The sequence below is a fragment of the Octopus bimaculoides genome, chromosome 18 (genome assembly GCF_046866305.1).
Source record: "Octopus bimaculoides isolate indiv1 chromosome 18, ASM4686630v1, whole genome shotgun sequence".
In the NCBI taxonomy this organism is placed as follows: domain Eukaryota; kingdom Metazoa; phylum Mollusca; class Cephalopoda; order Octopoda; family Octopodidae; genus Octopus; species Octopus bimaculoides.
Genome location: NC_142945.1, coordinates 2,822,679 through 2,841,433, shown reverse-complemented (window position 1 = coordinate 2,841,433; position 18,755 = coordinate 2,822,679). Strand labels below are relative to the sequence as shown.

General features: G+C 39.3%; 1 protein-coding gene and 1 long non-coding RNA gene across 51 annotated transcripts in view; one reads left to right on the top strand and one right to left on the bottom strand.

Annotated features, from left to right (window-relative positions):
- Positions 1 to 893: 893 nt before the first annotated feature.
- LOC149131968 (uncharacterized) lies at positions 894 to 5,359 on the bottom strand. Its single transcript, XR_016244923.1, has 2 exons — positions 5,108 to 5,359; positions 894 to 1,148 (listed from the first exon to the last, which is right to left on the bottom strand). It is a non-coding gene; the product is annotated as an uncharacterized LOC149131968 (long non-coding RNA).
- Positions 5,360 to 17,045: 11,686 nt separating this feature from the next.
- LOC106871531 (guanine nucleotide exchange factor DBS) overlaps positions 17,046 to 18,755 on the top strand; it is a 179,665-nt gene continuing 177,955 nt past the window's right edge. For all 50 annotated transcript variants that reach the window (XR_016244922.1, XR_016244920.1, XR_016244918.1 and 47 more), the window contains exon 1: positions 17,046 to 18,419. Coding sequence is in view for 31 of the 50 variants with exons in the window: in XM_089365633.1 (XP_089221759.1) it covers positions 18,029 to 18,419 (391 nt within the window). In the remaining 19 variants the exon portion in view is untranslated. The remainder of the gene's footprint in view (positions 18,420 to 18,755) is intronic.

Sequence of the window (18,755 nt, the reverse complement as noted above, 5' to 3'; positions counted from 1 at the left end):
CTTGTCTACCCATATATTCAGTTTTCTCTATGTACACACACACACACACACACATGCATGTTATTGTTTTATATATATATATATATATATATATATATATATATATATATATATATATATATATGTATATATATATATATAATGCATTGTTAAATGTGATATAGATATTGGTTATGCCCCCTTCTTGTGTTTGTATATAGGTACGCACACACACACACACGTGCATCTGTGTGAAGGTGGTGCTGTAGCATGGCCACAGTCTTGTGGATAGAATATGGAGAAGAATAATGCTTTTGTGTACTATGTTGGTTATCCGTTATATGAGCACACATACAGATGATGGCACCTGTTAATGGCCATGTAGACTGAGATAACGTTTGTCATCTGTGGTCTGGTGGTACCTGTTGACAACTAGATGGACTGAGGTAATACTGGTCTGTCACAGTTGATCTGGTGGTACCTGTTGATGGGTAATTTTCGTTAGTCACAGGTGATCTGGTGCTACCTATTAAGAGCTAGCTGGATTGAAATAATTAAGAATAAATTGTTTTGCACAGGATAAAAAGCAATGAAGCACCAACAGTTGAATTGAACTCAAGGCCTCTGATTAGGCAAACCAATGCCTTATCCATTCAACCATTCATCTTGCCACTGTTTAGACAGACTGGGAGTGAGAGACTAGCATCTCATCCTTGGGGAAATTTGAATGGATGATAGGCAAAATTGACCTTGGCAGTATTTGAACTCAGAACATAAAGGTAAATTGACTAATAATAATGAAGGAAGTGAAATAGAACCAGTGCATGTGTTTACTGGCATAGCAACCCACCCCAAGATGCAACAAAATATGTTTTAACACATAAGTTCACATAAAAAATCCTACAAACCAAATACAAAAACTTTTATTTCTTTCTTTTACTTTTTATTTATTTATATGGTTTAATTTTATTTTTATTTATTTTTACTTTAGACTTATTATTTTTCTTGTTTTGTTTTTCTTTTCCAAGAATTGACTGATAATTTTTATCTCTCATTCTTCTTGCTGCTTCTGTTGTCTGCGAGAATGGTTAAAGTGTTGTTCTGTTCCTGATCTGACGACAACTTGCCATTGTCGAAGGTTATCTCTCGAAACGGTGCTGAATTGACATCTGAAGAGTTTTGAAGAATGAACAGTCAAAAATAAATAAATAGAATCTTTTGAGATGATAGAAATTGTGACGTAAGAGGTTAGAAAAATGGTATGCGATGGTGGTGGGTGGTGGGGGCAGGTGTGATGGTGATAGGTGTATGTATGGTGGTGGTGGTGGGGATGGTTGGTGACTGGTGTGTTTGTCAGTGTGTATATTGATGATGGCGGCAGTGGTGGTCGCAATGGTGTTGAAGTTGTTATTGGTTGTACTGTTGTTGGTGGTGGTGGTGACTGTTTTTAGGTGTGTATAGTGTTGTTGTTGTCGTGATGGTATTGATGGTGACCTGTAGAGGCTGGTATATATGCTGCTGTTGTTGTTGTTGTTGTGATGGTCATGGTAATTAATTAATGTTGGTAGCCATAGAGAGTTTTGTAGGTTGTTCATGGTGATGATGATGATGTGTTTTGGTGGTGTTAGTGATGACCAGTGTGTATGTGATGGTGGTGGTGGTGGTAATGTTTGTTTTCATTGGTGGTGGTCATAATAGAGATTTTGTGTTGGTGGTGCTAAGCCTTTGGCATTCAGATTACTTTGTCAATACTGAGGCAGTGACTAGTGACTGGGACCTTTGGAGATATGCTGTGCTTGAGAAGACCCGACAAGCCAAGTGAGACCATAACCCATGGCCTATGCCAGTGGGTGTGACCAGCCCATTTATGAATACCCCTCATTCATTGGACAATAAACCTTGCTTGTGAAGACCTGTTGAGGCAAGTGGAATCAAAATCAAAATTGCTGACGTGACTGATGACAGTACCGCCTGATTGGCGCTCGTGCCAGCGGAACATTGAAAGCACCATCTGAGTGTGATCGTTGCCAGTGTCACCTTACCAGCACATGTGTCGGTGGTACCTGACAAACAACATTCGAGCATGGCCTTGCTGGCCTTGTGCCAAAATTTGAGACTAATTTTGGTCATGTTGTTGTTTAACCCCAGGTCAACATCAGTGAAACAGATGGATGATCAAAGACAATCCGATCATGACCATCCTATTTTTTAAATGTATTAACTGATGCAGTCTTTCCTTATCTAAGCTTGTAGGGTGTGGAATGTCTGACTGCTCTTTCTAGCATGTGTAGTGACTGCATTCTCTCATGAGACTGCTGTTTGTGTTGTTATGATTTTGTCAGCATTTTTCTTCTTGTAAGTGTTGTTATTGTTGGTTGTGATGTTGTTGTTGTTGGTGGTGGTGGTGGTGGTGGCGGCGGCGGCGGCAGCGGTGGTTGTGGTGGTGGTGGCGTTAGAAATGACAAGAGTTAAAAATAAAATTATAAAAACAGGCAGGAGAAAAAAAAATTACAAAATAAAAGTAAATTCGTATGCAAAAAGCCCCACTTAAGGAATGACTTTGTGTGTGTGTGTGTGTATGTATATATTGTGCATGTATATGTGTTTTATTTTTACCATGTTTCTCAAAGAACTTCTGTCCATGACAGAATCTTGGAGAAATCTTTGAGAACTTGTCTGGAATCTGTCTTTTCAATGGCACTGACAATGCTCTGTTAAGATCAGAATAGATCTTAAGACATGACACTTCATTTTCTATTTTCTGATGTCTTCATCAAACTTAGATTTTCCACCATTTATATAAGTATATGCATATATGGGGCTGGTGGTTAAGAAATTTGCATCACACCTATGAGGTCCTTGGTTCAATTGAAGCACATGGTAGTTTGGGAAAATATCATTTTTTTAATAACCTTGAGGCAGCCCATACCTTGAAAACAAATTGGGTAGATGGAAACTATGTGGAAGCCCAACAGATAATTTTTAGTTTTGGCCATGCTGGAGCACCAACTTCCATCCATGATATCATTATACAATACACCACTCACAGTATCAATAATGTCACTATATATATATATCACATCCATCACAGTATCCATGATGTCTCTATACTTCATTCTGCTCATTTTATAAAAAAATAAACTTATTGTATCCAGTGCTGCTCTGGTACACCATAACCCCTCTAGAAAAGTGCATAACCAGGACATAGAATAAAGCACAGGAAAAGGTGAATGAGTCATAAAAGAAAAAGGTGTGGAGTGGATATCAGGTGTGTATCAGGTGAGCAAATTTCAGGAAGCATGGAAGTTTTGAAGGTTGTAGGGTCCTGACAGCTAATATTTGAAGTGTTTTTCTGAAGTTAGTGATGTGATTATAACAATACTAGGACAAAATCTCTCCCGAGGATAAAATCTCCCCCAAGGCCAAAATCTCCCCCGAGGACAAAATTCCCCGACGACAAAATTCCACCCCGGAAGACAAAATCCCTCCTGAAGACAAAACCTCACCAAGGGCAAATCCACCCCCACCTGATAAAATCCCTCAGCAGTCAATATCCCCCAGGATATTGTTCTTTCTTTACAATAAAAATATTTTAGGAAAGTGAAATTTTATTAAAAAAATTTTTAATATTTATTAGTTGATATTTTTGCTTAAGATTTGTCTTTGGGGGATTTTGTCCTGATACCGATAATAACTGGTACTAAACGATAAAGGAAGCAAACAAACTATTGCTGTTATTTAACTCTAGGTTGACTTTGTGCCAGTATATTATTTTGGCTGGTGTTTCTAGTATGTTGAGCAACCCCATAGAAACTTCCTCATTGACTGGTGTGTGGTGGGTTTAGCTGTGTGTCAATAGGTTGTTCATGAGTAATGACAATTGGGTGGGTGGGTATGTGAGATGACCTTAAAAGGTCAGTGAATTTAAGCCCTGAGACCAAGAATAGATCTACTTCCTCTCCCTTCCAATTATGACCACCCCCTTGCTTACCACCTAACATTCCTGAGCCCATCCACCCCAAATCTGGGTCATAATTAGACAATTATGATTCATTCATCTTCCTCCCACACCTTATTAGTCATCAAAGTCAGTTACCTACCCACACCTGTCCAGGTACTTGCTCCCAACCTTATGACCTAGCCACCCATTTCAATTGCTAGCCACCCTCATTACCAATCTGTCCACCCTGTATCACTAACTTGCTATCTACCCAAATTGCTAACTCTCTACCCATATACATAGCAAAGTACAGGCATGGCTGTGTGGTTAAGAGGTTTGGTTTGCAGCCGTGTAGCTTCAGGTTCAGTCCCACTGCATGGCATCCTGGGCATCTTGTTTACTTTTATAACTGAGCCAACCAGAGCCTTATGAGGGAATTTGTGTAGATATATGTGAGTATGTGCATGTGTGTATATATGTATATATATATGTGTGTGTAGATATATGTATGTGTGTGTGTATATATATGTGTGTGTGTGTGTGTGTAGATATATGTATGTATATATGCATATGTATATTTGTGTTTATGTATGAGTGTGTGTACTTGTGTTTGCCTTTCATTGTTCCACAACTGGATATTGTTTACATTCCTGTAACTTAGTGGTTCAGCAAAAAGAGACCAACTAAATTAGTTCCAGATTTTAAAATAATTACTGAGGCCAATCCACGCAAGTAAACCTGTTGAGGTAGTGATCCAGCATGGCCACAGTTCAATGACTGAAACAAAACAAGTAAAACAATGAAGGCATCATTAATTATTTACCTGTATCGTTAACCTCTCTACCCATATTGAGAGCTTTCCACCCTCTTTCTATCCACCCTCTTAACTACCTATCCACAATATTTACCCTCCTCTGTATCTATTACCCACCTATTTACCTGTTTTCACTCTTAATTGCCTACCTGTTCCACTCACTAGTCTACCCGTCAATCTCCCACCTATATACCTACATACTTACTCAGTGATCTACCTATAAACCTACCAACCTGCTTTCCTACCAACTTACCTACCTACCTACATACTTAGCAACAGATCTGTCAACCTATTCCACCCACCTACCTACTTATCTATTCACTATCTCTGTGACTATCACACTGTCACATACAACTCTGTTTACCTGTATTTACCTGTACGTATGACTCTTCTTTTTTCAATGATTCTCTCCTCTGCTCGCTGTCTCCTATATTTACCTGTATTCACACCTGACCCTCTCTCAGTTCCTCTATGATTCTGTTTCTCTCTCACCTGTGTTTTCCTCTCTCCTTCCTTCATTGACTCTCTCCCCCTACTCTAACACATTCACCTGTATTTACCTATGTGTATAAATGTCTATTTGATATTTTTAGGTAATTATTTTTTATCCAATCTTAAGACAGGTGGGCTGAGGTAAGATGAGTGGGGGATTAAAAAATAAAGGATTATCCAATAGAATTATATAACAAAATCACCTCAATCTCTTTCTCTCACTTTTCTCTGCCTCTCTCTCTAGCATTCACATTTTCTCTCTCCTCTCATTCACATTTTCTCTCTCTGTCTCTCTTCATTTCTTCTTCTATGCCTCTTTCTTTCTCTCTCATTCAATGTCTCTCATTTTCACCCTTTCTCTTTCTATCATACACGTGCACTATCTTTCATTCCAGTTCGTACACATTCACTCACATCGTTCGTTCACTTTCACCACCACCACCGCCACCTATTTACACCCCCTCCCAAACACACACATACACTGCTTTCTCTCTTACAGTAATCTGTAGTTAATACTAAAAGAATCCAAAAATTATCTGCCTCTAATACATTAGATATAGTTATCTCTTCTAATACATTATATTTCGTTATTATCCGTAATGACTTAAATGGATTAAAACTCATTTGGATTAAGAGAATAATTAGGTGAAGTACGTAAGGAGATGTGTTGGTATGTTCACCTGTTTGATAATGTCTTCGTGCGTCGGGATCTCTGTGTGTTAGATAATGTGTCGGTTTTAGCTGTAGTGTGTCCAGCTTGTTCTCAGTGTATGGTGAGCTCTTAACGTTCTGTAGAGGAAAATCAAGGAAACTTATCCATCCATCAATCGATCAATCAATTGATCGATCACCTAGGTCCTAAATGCGAAGTTTGGCCTATAATTACATTCGTTAAACGCGTTCAAAACTTTTTTTGACCCTGAATTGGCGCGGCTAAAATTGCGTTGCTCCTTAATATACCTGTACGTCTTTGATGCCATCGCATGTGTGTCCAGCTTACCTTTCACTTGTTTCAGTCAGTGAACAGAGCCCATACTGGGGCATTGCTACGAACTACTTATTTTTTAAAAAAGTCTTGTACTTGTTCTGTTGGTCTTATTTGCCGAACCGCCGGGTTACGCGCGCGCGCGCACTAAAGCTTCTTTCAGTTTCCGTCTACCAAAATTAACTCACAAGGCTTTGGTTGGCCTGAGGCTATAGTAGACGACACTTGCCCAAGGTGTTACATGTTGGGACTGACCCCAGAACCATTCAGTTAGGAAGCAAACTTTTTACTACACAGCCACGCCTTCGACTCTGTGTGTGTGTGTGTGTTGCAATATTAAACCATATCGTTACAAGGAATTGTAGAAAAAAAAAGTCTTTCATCAAGGTACATAACTCTGTTTGGCCTCCCGTTCGACTGGGCGATTAGCAATTTCTGAAGACGCTTAGAGTTGCAGTGGGATGGAAGGGGTTTAGTTCAAGGGTGGAAGGATTGGATAACTTGCTTATTTTTAGGTAGAGGGTTGTGTGATGTAAGGGGCGGGGTGCAGGAGTAGACGGGTGGCCAAAGAATAGAAGAACCCATCCATCTTGCAGCATAAAAATATAGATGGAACGAAGGAGATCCTATGTGATCGTAAAACCTGGTAAAAATAGCAGCGAAATCTTCCTCAAATCACACAGTCGAAAATATATCTGGCTGGGCATGGATGGAATGCTTTTCATACCTTTCATCTGTTTGTGATTAAAGAACTAGAAGGAGGCATCACCGTTTCCAAAGCCCATCATACTTGGTTTAGATTAGCCTTACAGGTTTCATTTATAAGACTATTATAAGCACATAGGCAATGTTCTGGTAGGTTCTGGTTTTATTGGCAGAGGCGTTGGAGCATTAGGAAGAATGCTTCATGGTATTTTCGTTGCAGTCTTCTGCGCTCGGAGTTCAAATCCTGCCGAGGTCGATATTGTTTTTTATCCTTTTGGGACAGACAAAGTCCCTGTTCAGTTCTTGGGTTGACTTTTGTTGTCGTTGTTCTTCATCGCCTTCACCCTACCTCTCTCCTTATCTCTCTTCTTTCCCTTACTCTTCCCCTAATGAGACCCAGAGAGGGATGGTTGTTAGTTGTGTAAAATGGGAATCAATCTCAATGGCATTTGAATTCATAACGTAAAGCAAATATTGTGTAAACATCTAAATTCCACAGAGTTCTCTAAGAGCCAGTGCTTAACCCTGACCTCGTGACATCTAGCAGATGAAAAATGCCCTGGTTTCATGACATCTGGCAGGTGATAGAAACCGTGGTTTCACGACAGATGAAAGAATCCTTTGTTTCACAACATCTGCCAGATAAAAGCTGCCCTAGTTTCATAATAAATGACAGAGAACAATATCTCCCTAGATATAACACGAACCTTTCCCAAACTGCATTTCCCGGTAACTTTTTACCTATTCCTATTATCAATTTAGTTGAATTGATGTAATGTAGAATATAGTGTCCTAGAAACCCAATGTAACACCTGTGAAATTTAAACTTTTGAGTCTGTAACCCAATATCTTAGTAATTTAGCCACCTTTTTTCTACATATTAGAAGGATGGATCGAAATATTTGATCCTCTCATTTCTGACGAATCGTTTCACCTCAAAATAAATAATGACTGAAACTTTGTCAGCTTTCTTTCGTTATCCTTTTGTCAGACTACCTCTCTCTCTCTCTCTCTCTCTCTCTCTCTCTCTCATACGTATACCCTTACTATTATTTTAAAAAATCCCTTACACACACACAGTCATTATTTTAGTTTTTTCCTTTACTTCTCTCAGTCGCATAGAGACATCCAGTCTGTATTTCTCACTCAATTTGCAAATTGTCTCTCTCCCTCCCACTCCCTCTCAAATTATTTCCCCTCTCTCTTTCTCACCTACAGACTTCTTTCTCTCCCTCCTACAAATGATCTCTTTTCCTTATAATCTGCCTATCTCTGTCGTTCAGTATGTCTCTCCCATACTTTTTGCACCACTTGTATTAACCGTATTGCTCTCTTTACAATCTACTTCTCTCTGTTGTACAAATTTCTCCAGCTCTCTCTCTCTCTCTCTCTCTCACGCACGGATACACACCCGCACGCGCGTCCTCACGCGCGCACACCCACACATATACACACTCTTTGTCTCTCTCTCGCCTCAAGCAAACGTGGTAGCTTTTACAGAGTCACTCAACCTGCTAGAAAGAGAAGACAAATCTTTAATTTCTATCTACCATATTAGATGAGGTAGTCCTAGATATACCTTTAAAAAGACAAGGTGGCCATGTCTGGAATACCTTTGATCATCATAGGCCTTGTCAATCGGCTTTGACACGGAATCAAACAGTAACCATTCACACCCCAACCAGTCTATACCTCCACGTCACATGATACCCCTTACACACACCTACACACACAAAACCACATACATTATACACATACAAACTCATTTATACACACACAAACACACACACACACACGCACTTGCAGAGCGCATTTAAATAAGGGACATTACTCTGTATGCCATAAACAGTTTAACTGATGTAAAATTCGATCAAAGCCTTGATTCGGGAGATGCAAACTTGTAATTCAATATTTCACGCAAATGTCAGAATTTGTTGGTGCATCCAACCCACAATTTGCTAGAAAAGGGCAAAATAAAATTCGTATGTATTTGGTTTGAAAGGTTCTTTATGTGAATTCGTGTGCTGAAGCGCCTTATCATTTAACACATTCTGGACAGAGTCAACGACTATTGAAGAGGTTGCAAGACGCAACGAAAATTTTGGAGAAAATAAATAAATGAGTGGAAATCGAACCGGACACATACTATTGTCTACGCTGGAGTTATTTCCCATTAGCTTATTCTTTGTAATTATGCAAATTACTACTGACCAAAATCATTTTATATTTCTTTCCCTACAAAGCAGACTGGAATAAATATGGTTTGCTGATGAGGTTCAATAACTAAGAAACATGTCCAGAGTTGTCAACTCTTTTCTGCTAAGATAGATCAGATTTTTAATCCTTAAGAATGAAGATTGAATTTACTGCGAAATCAATTAATTCTTGGAATTTGTTTTTAGTGTTTCTGCTGATTTTGTTATTTATTATGTAATACTGAGTTTGTTTTTATTAACAATATATTTTTACATGAAGAAAAGAAAGAAAAAAACAAAAGCAATATTTTCTGAAATTAAGTCAATTTCTTACAAGTCACTAATTTCACACACATATACACACACACACAAAATGGGCATCCAGCTGTAGAAACTTTGCCAGATCAGATTGGAGCCTGGTGCAACTTTCTGGCTTGCCAGTCCTCAGTCAAACTGTCCAGCCCATGCCAGCATGGAAAGCGGACGTTAAACAATGATGATGATGATGATGATAACAGCTTCCACTGCACTAATGAGTCTGCCAACTTGAGGGCAATAATACCAAATAATAACTGACTTGAACTGTGACAACCCATCAAACTCGCACCAGTATAGATAGAAGTTGGTCTGAAATCAATGGTGGAACCCTCGTCCTGTCCTGAATATCGATCTGTTGGAATCTGGCCAGACATGTGCAACCAGGTGAATAACCTCTGTTAGTCACTTGAAATATGGTGAACGGATTGCTTCTCTGGGCATTGACACACTAAAATTTCTGCATCTAGTAGCTGACTTAACAGATATCCACAAGATTATCCATCTTTCAAACAACAACTCTGGCCACCTTTTTAAATTTAATCTCTACAACTCACGGACATGCTTACAAAAATAATTAAAAGAAAAAAAGCAATCACAGCAAACGAGTTTTGCAAACAGTTTTTTCACATTTAGATTTGTCAAAGCATCGAATGACCTAACCACATCAGTTAACTCTCAGAATACTTCAACCTTCAAAAGATCCCAGCTTCCCAAAATTCACCATTCCTAATCACCCTTTTCCTCTTTAAGACTCTTTTACTGTTCCCTTTTCTCTCTTTAAGTACTTTTGGCTGTCATTTCTGGCTTTCTTCACTTGACTTATAAGTCTGCTTTCTGTTCCCTCTTTTACCATTTTCTGGTGAATTGTAGTGAACCTGAGTACTGCATACAATAAGCTCATTATTATCATCATCATCATATTTGAGGGAGATTTAGCTACTATTTCTACCAGGTCAAACCACCCTGTAGAGGTTTCTCTAGACTCATACATATTATACACAGATAAGAGAGTAGGGCTTACCCCCATCGGTTGACTGGTCAGGACATTGCATCCTTCAAGAATTCTCTGCTTCCCAAAATACACCATTACTATTCCTGGCTTCCCTTTTCTACTCTTTCCTCTTTATGGCTCTTTTCTGGGTTTTAGCTTTCATTGCTGTCTTTCTCTATTTCGCTTTTACAAGACTTCTTTTTGTTCTCCCCTCTTTTATCTTTTCTGATGAATTGTAGTATACCAGCACATTGCATATGATAACATTATTATTATTATTGTTATTATTATTATTATTAGAGGCACAGGAGTGGCTGTGTGGTAAGAAGCTTGCTTCCCAACCACATGGTTCTGGGTTCACTCCCACTGTGTGGCACATTGGGCAAGTGTCTTCTACTATAGCCTCGGGCTGCCTAAAGCCTTATGAGTGGATTTGATAGATGGAAACTGAAAGAAGCCCGTCATATATGTATGTATATCATCATCATCATCGTCATTTAACGTCCGCTTTCCATGCTAGCATGGGTTGGACGATTTGACTGAGGATTGGTGAACCAGATGGCTACACCAGGCTCCAATCTGTTTTGGCAAAATTTCTACAGCTGGATGCCCATCCTAACGCCAACCACTCCGAGAGTGTAGTCGGTGCTTTTACGTGCCACCGGCACGAGGGCCAGTCAGGCAGTACTGGCAATGGCCTTGTTCAAAATGGTGTATTTTACGTGCCACCTGCACAGGAGCCAGTTTATTGAGTTCAAAACACTAAATTATTAGAAGAAGAGGAATCAAATTTTGGTAGGATTTTAATGCAAAGCAGAAGGTCACTAGTTTCATCTACCTGCCTGTCTGCTTGTCTGTCTGTCTGTCCATCTGTCTGACTGTCTGTCCATCTGTCTGTCGATCCAAATGTGCACACACACACATGTACGGAGGCAAGCACATATACAGGTATATACACACACGCGCACACATGTCTGTCTGTCTGCCCATCTTTGTATGCCTATCTCTCTCTCTCTCTCTCTCTCTGACCATCAACTAACCTGTGTCCCCCCCCCCCATCTCATCTCCCTAAATATTGCAACTCCTTAATATCTCCTCCTCCTCCATCTTCCTTTCCCTTATTTCCTTCCTCACCCCTTCCCGCTACATATTCTCCTCAGCTCTTTCTCTCATTTCTCTAATCTTTCTATCTCTTCCTTCACCCTCCTTTATTACCTTTACTCTCTCAATTCTCTCATTCTTATTCCCTCACTCCTACACACTCTCTCTCTCATGTCCTTGTTCACTATTTCTTCTCTCTTTTTCTCTCTTTCCTTTTGCATCTCTCCTTTTATTAAGTCAACTCTCTTTATCACTATTTTCTCCTTTCTCTTTTACACACACACACTCTCTCTCTTTCTCTCTTTGTTTACTGACTCTCTTTCTTTCACTTCTCTGTTTTAATCTCTCCCACTCTTTCACTCCCTCTCTCTGCTTGACTCTATCTACACACACACAGCAACCCCCTCTCTCTCTGTTTTACTCCCTCTCTTTCACTCTTCCTCTTTCTACAAACTCATTCACCTCCCTCTCTTTCTATTTGTTTTACTCACTGCCTCTTTTTCCTTCACTCTCTCTCTCCCTATCTACACACACACACACACTGGGAGCATCACATGACACCAAGATTTCTCTCCATTTTCAGACAACATTCAGACGATATTTCCCTAAAACTACTCTCTCACTAATATTCCTGACAAATTTTTCATTGAAACAAACCTAAAACACTTCACATCATCTTTTCATTTCCATAAACCTTCATTATTTCTTCTCATTCCTCTCCATCTCCTCTCTTTTCTCCCTCTTCTTTTTCTCCAATTCCCCTCTGCTTTATCTCCATTTCTCCCTCTATTTTTTTTCCTCTCTCCATATTTTCATCATTTTTTTTTCTCTGTTTTATTCTACTTTCTATGATTGCACAGTATTTATTTTATTTCATTTCATTTACCTTTCATTTTATTTTCTGCATCATATGATGTCCTCACCACTGCTACCACAATCATCCTCATCATCATCGTTATCTTAATTGTTGCCGCCATTCAATAAATCTGTTGATTAGCCTTTTTAACTCTCTGTTAACGATCAGCTTAATACCACCTCGCTTCATTGCATTTTGCTTCAATCTCTCCCCCCCCACCTCTCCTTACACTGCCATCAGATATTACAAACATCTTATGAAAAAGGCACGCATGCCACTACTTCTCTGTCCAAACTACATGCCTGACTGAAACTTGCAATGTTGAGTCTGATAATGTTTTCTGATAATTGAGCAGCACCAAATCAGTTCTAGGTTCAGTCCCACCAAGTGGCACCTTGGGGAAATGTCTTCTACTATAGTTTCAGGCTGACCAGAGCCTTGGGAGTGGATTTGAGAGATGGAAACTGAAAGAAGCCCATTGTGTGTGTGTGTGTGTGTATAGATATGAGAAAAAGAGATGACACAGGAAAAACACTGATTCATAACAACCATTATTTTTCCTGTCATCTCTCTTATTCCTACCCTATACTCATCTAACACTTTGTTCTAAAACAGACGTATATTGAGCTCTACACCAGGTTATTAGTCTCACACTATGGAAGACGGTAGGGAACAGGTATGAGCACCCCCATGGATATCTTTTCCTCACCTCATAATTATCTCTAAATAAAATCTGTCACCTTTCACTTGGACTGCAGCCATGCTGGGGGTGCTCATACCTGTTCTAGGCCAACTGAGAAAGTTATTAGAGCCCAGTATTTGCAGTGAGTCTTTCAACCATCTCATATAGTCACGGCTGGACTCAGAAATAGAAATTGTCCAAATGAATGCATACGGTTGAAGACCACTGATTGACATAAAACTTGCACTGTTTAAATTGCAAGACCTACTTTTAATCTTGTTCATATCACTTGAATTCTTCTAACAAACATGCATAAATTTGCAAAGAGAGAGAGAGAGAGAAACTTCCATTTTATTTGGCATGTATTGGCAAAGTGAAGGGGAAATAGATCACAGCTTTTAGTATATGGATTCACAAACTTAGGAACAAGAAAGATTATCAGAAGGGTTTTGAATATTTGGAAGATTATTGAAAGCTTGTGAATATCTAAGGTCACAAGTAGTAACCAGCTACTTATTTGAATGCTATCAAGAATAAGACCAAACCTGAGACAAATCTAATAATAATAATAATAATAATAATAATAATAATGGTTTCAAATTTTGTGAGAATTTGGATAATAGAAACTATAAATGTTGTAATATATAAGTTGACTGCAACTTCGAAGTTTCACCAAAGAGGCTTATCAAACAATTTACATACATATCATTATTGTTTTAATGTTTCCGTGCCCTCGTGGGTCAAATGGAATTTGAGGCAGATTTTCTATGGCCAGACGCCCTTCCTGTTGCCAGGCTTCACCTGTTTCCAAATAAGGTAAATATTTCCTCATGACCAGACAGGCTTTCAAAGAAGATTAAGTAACAGATTACACTGCTTGTATGATGGTGACACTTGTTTACAGCTCTCATGCAATGTCAAGACAAGGAAACACATACAAACAGGTTTGTTTCGGTTTCTGTCTCCTAAATCACCTCACAAGGCTTGGGTCTCCCCTGAAGATGCTTACCCAACGTGCTGCACAGTGGGACCGAATCAAAAACCATGGGGTTTATAAGCAAAGTTCTTAACTACACAGCTATACTTGCACATGTATAATTTACATATACGTAACTTGAAGTGTACTCAATCCCCCCATTCTCTTAATTAATTTTAATTTCTTTAAATTCTAATTAAAAAATAAATTCTTCTACCTTCCTCAAACACTTTTAGTGTATATGTACTTAAATCTCTTGCTCTCTGTCTGTCTGTCTCTCTCGTCTCTTTACGTGGCTGCCTCCCTCTCTCTCTCTCTCTCGTCTCTACGTGTCTCTCTTCCTCATCCCACAATCATTTCATTTTCTTCTCTCTCCTCGCGTATGTTCTCTCTTTTCTTTCTTTCCCTTTTCTCTCTTTATTATTGCCTCTTACTCTACATGCTGTTGTTGTTATCGTTGTTGTTTTAACATCGTGAAAATTAAGAAGGCTGGATGAATTTTGGGAAAATCCAGCCTCCACATCTTTCGTTTTCCTCTGGACGTGACTCTGCATTCTTTTTCAACATCCCATCTCGTGTTCACTAATTCATTCATTCATACACACAGGTGTGTACGTGTGCGTATGTCTCTCTTTGTGTGTGTGTTTATATATATATATATATATATATATATATATATATATATATATATATATATATATATATATACATACATACATACATACATACATACATACATACATACATACATACATACGTACATACATACACATACATGAGAGAGAGAGAGGGGGATGTGTGCATATTCATACATGCCTCTGTGTACATGTCCTCTCGCCTATGTCGCATCCCCTCTCACTGCTACTTTGTCGCCGTAACCACCGTCACCATCATCATCATCAATGTATTCTGAACGTGCGACTCACCTTCACCACCACCACCACAACCACCAAGCGTTAAGCTACCTCTTTCTTTCACTCATTGTTTCTGCTACTACTGCCACTACTACTACTACTACTAACCATCATCGGTACAAGTGCAATCATTACCATCATCATAATTGTAATTAAAGACCACCAACGTCTGACATGAAACACATCTCTCTCTCTCTCTCCTCCCATGCATATCTCTCTTTCTCATTTCTTGCTACTCCTCGTTTTTCTCTCTCTCTCTCTTTCTCCTTTCATTTTTCGTTTCTTTCTTCCTTTATCCTCTCACATTTGCTGTGTATCTCTCTCTGCCTTTCTCTCTCTCTCTCTCTCTCTCTCTCTCTCTCTGTATGTCTCCCTCCCTATCTTTCTGTCACTCTTCTTTCTCTCTCTCCCTCTCGTATCATCATCGATTTTGATGCTTGTTGCTTGCCGAAACTAATAGCAGCAGCTGCAGCAGCAACAACAGTAGTAGTAGTAGTAGTGGTAGTAACACATAGCCACATGACTAAACATTCTCAGTTAAGTCACGACCTAACTTTAACCAGAAGAAACAAGAAAATAAGAACAAACGTCAATAAATAAACACAAAACCATAACAACATCAACAACAATAATGTCATATCATCATCCTCTTCCTCCTCCTCTTCATCATCATCATCATCATCATCATCATCATCATCATCATTATTATTATTATTATTATTATTATTATTATTATAACAACAGTAATCTCAGCAATTTTAGCATGAGCACCAGTAGCAACAAATGCAAACGACAATAACGGAGGTCTCTCAAGATGCTAGAAATGACAGCTAAATCACGCCTCCGCTCAAATCACTTCCTAGTTTCTCTAGTTACAATAACAACAACAATAACAGCCAAAGAAAATGGAAGGAGAAATAGTTTTATGTAGTTGTTAGACGTACAATATGTCTAGAAGTAAAACCAGATGATCACCGCTGGAAAGCTTTGGCCATAGGTCGGGTTGAGAAAGACTGACCTAGGGTTTTAACGGCCACCACCACCACCACCACCACCACCACCACCACTACTACTACTATAGAATTTACAGTAGGAACTGCGACAAGAACAAAAGTCAGAAGAAGTCTTTTAAATCTGCTTCATCTATGTATGGGTATGCCTCTGTCTGTGTGTGTGTGTGTGTGTGTGTGTACGTTCTTCTATACATAAACTTATCCACATTGCCAATGCAACATATATATATATATATTTACACGCATGTGTATATAATAAATATAGATTTTGTTCCATTTTTTTTCTTTGTATTGTAGGGAATACGTTTGGAATGTATCATACCTACATACACATACATACCTTTCTCCCTCCATCTCTCTCTCTCTCTCTCTCACACACATATATATCATATACGCGTACATTCGCGGGCGCGCATATACAGGTGTACGCCAATCATTAGTACATGTATTAATGTATGTATGTATATATAGTGTGTGTGTGTGTGTGTATATATATATGTCTCTCCCGCACTCTCTTTCTCGATATATATATATATATATATATATATATATATATACTTTATTTAAAAGCAGCAGAAATATAACAAAAAAACCGTTAACAAAAATATTCACTGAATGACAGCCTCAGTGCAGGTGTAGTCTATACTGTCAATAAATTTGTACACACAAATAATATACCTTTTACTCTTTTTTTCATCTCTCGTGATACAACTACGACCACGCTAGCATCATCATCATCATCATCATTAACATATGTATAATTGTCGTCAACGAGAAGATACAAGAGAAAAGACTTTTTTTTTTCAAAAGGCGAGCGTGTGGGCGCGGAAAATGATTGTGTATGTATGTATGTGTGTGTGTGTGTGTGTGTGTGTGTGTGTTCTAGTGGACTGAATAGAGGTATATCGATCTGTTGGAAATAGTGGTAGGTAGATAGGGAAAAAGAGATAAAGACTTAGAGAGAGAGAGAAGGTGAGTGATAGACATAAAGAGACAAAGAGAGCGCGGGAAAAGAGAGATAAAGTGAAAGTAGAAAGGGAGAGGCCGTGTGGAGAAAAATCCGGGGAAAAATGACTATGACGACGATGACAAGACAAATTCAACAGCAACAAATGGTTTTGTTGAATTCTTGTGGACATGTAGACGGAGAACTGGAGTATATTAATTAATATCAACAACAACAACACTTGTAACTATTGTAGTAGTAGTTGATATAATTACTACTGCTACCACTACTACTACTAATGTCGGAATGAATGGTAGATAACGACAGAAATTGCTTCGTACACATTTGAAGACATAGAAGAGAGGAATAGACTCTATATACATGTATATGTATATATGTATGTATAATGCGTTTCCTGTGATTGCGCCCGACCTGTAGTTGATGTGTTTGTTCTCTGCCTGTGGCATATGTAACAGGGCCATTAGTGTGTATGTGTGTGAATGAATGAATGCGAGGGTGTGTTCTTGGACATAATAATAATGTGGTTTAGATCATACCAACGCTTTGATACCAACTGAAGAAGCGGAGAAACAAAGAGAGAAACGACGAGAGGGAGAGAGAGACTACGAGAGAGAGAGAGAGAAAGAGAAAGGAATATTATATCAGAAACGACCATGAGAGCAACAAATGGTTTTTATTAATTGCGTCAGTGCTTATCAAACAACTGTTTTACAGAAAACCTGAGGAATATATTTATTTATTTATGTATTTATGTGTCTATCTGTGTGTCTAACTATTTAACTAACTGTCGGTCTGTTTTTATTCGCCTTCTCTGTGCTTGCGTGTCGTGTCGTGGACATTAGGCACCGTTACAGTTTTTACACCTATCTACCTACCTGGCTGGCTGGTTGGCTACGAGATATGTCGGACAAACATTGATACCAAACGAAATCTGGGTATGAAGGTGGCCACTTCTAACGCACCCGGCGCCACAACCACCACCAACACAATCTCAACCACATCCATCATCACTATCACCAACACCTCCATCCTTAATATAATAATAATAACCATCATCATCATCATCATCACCACCGCCGCCACTACATCTACCCGGAGATATGAGCCGAGGGAGATACAGGCAAGACAGGGGGGTACCTTCGAGCGCAAGTGGAAGTGCATCCGGGGGCTTCCAGGCTCATAAGATCGAAGAAGAGATCGAAAATTTCGTGGAGAATTTCAAACGCAACAACCAGTCGCAGCCTTTGGACAAGGATGCCGTCAGCCTGGAATCTGGCGGCGAATCGTCCGGCCTGCAGAGTTCATTGTGTTCGACCGACGAATACACAGACGATAGCCCAGAGGAGTTCCCCTCACATCGTTATCTATTGAGGGCCTTCGCGGCCAGAAACAGGAAGTATAGTTCAACCAACACCAGCACGCGTACCAGTGTTAGCCCGGCATCCTCCCGGAGCGTGGATTGTGGTTCAGAATCATGGATAGACCAGGACGGTGAGTTGGTCGTCGTCGTTGTCATCGTGTCGTCCTCTTTATCTTTATTCTTCTTCTTCGTTGTTGTTGTTGTTGTTGATGATTGTTGGAGAATGACAAACGATTGATGTTGATGTTGGCGTGGGGGTTGATGTCGTGATGGTGGCGATGTGGTGATGTCATGGCTTTGTTGATGACTGGGGCGATGTTGATGTCGAAGTGATGTTGTTCAGGTGATGTAATGTTGCTCATTATAGGATGTCGACTACAGTGGGACGGGATGTGAGCTACGTGCGGATGTTTATGTGAAGCGAGGGTTTTATTGTGATGCGATGTTTATGTTGGGTGCTATTTATG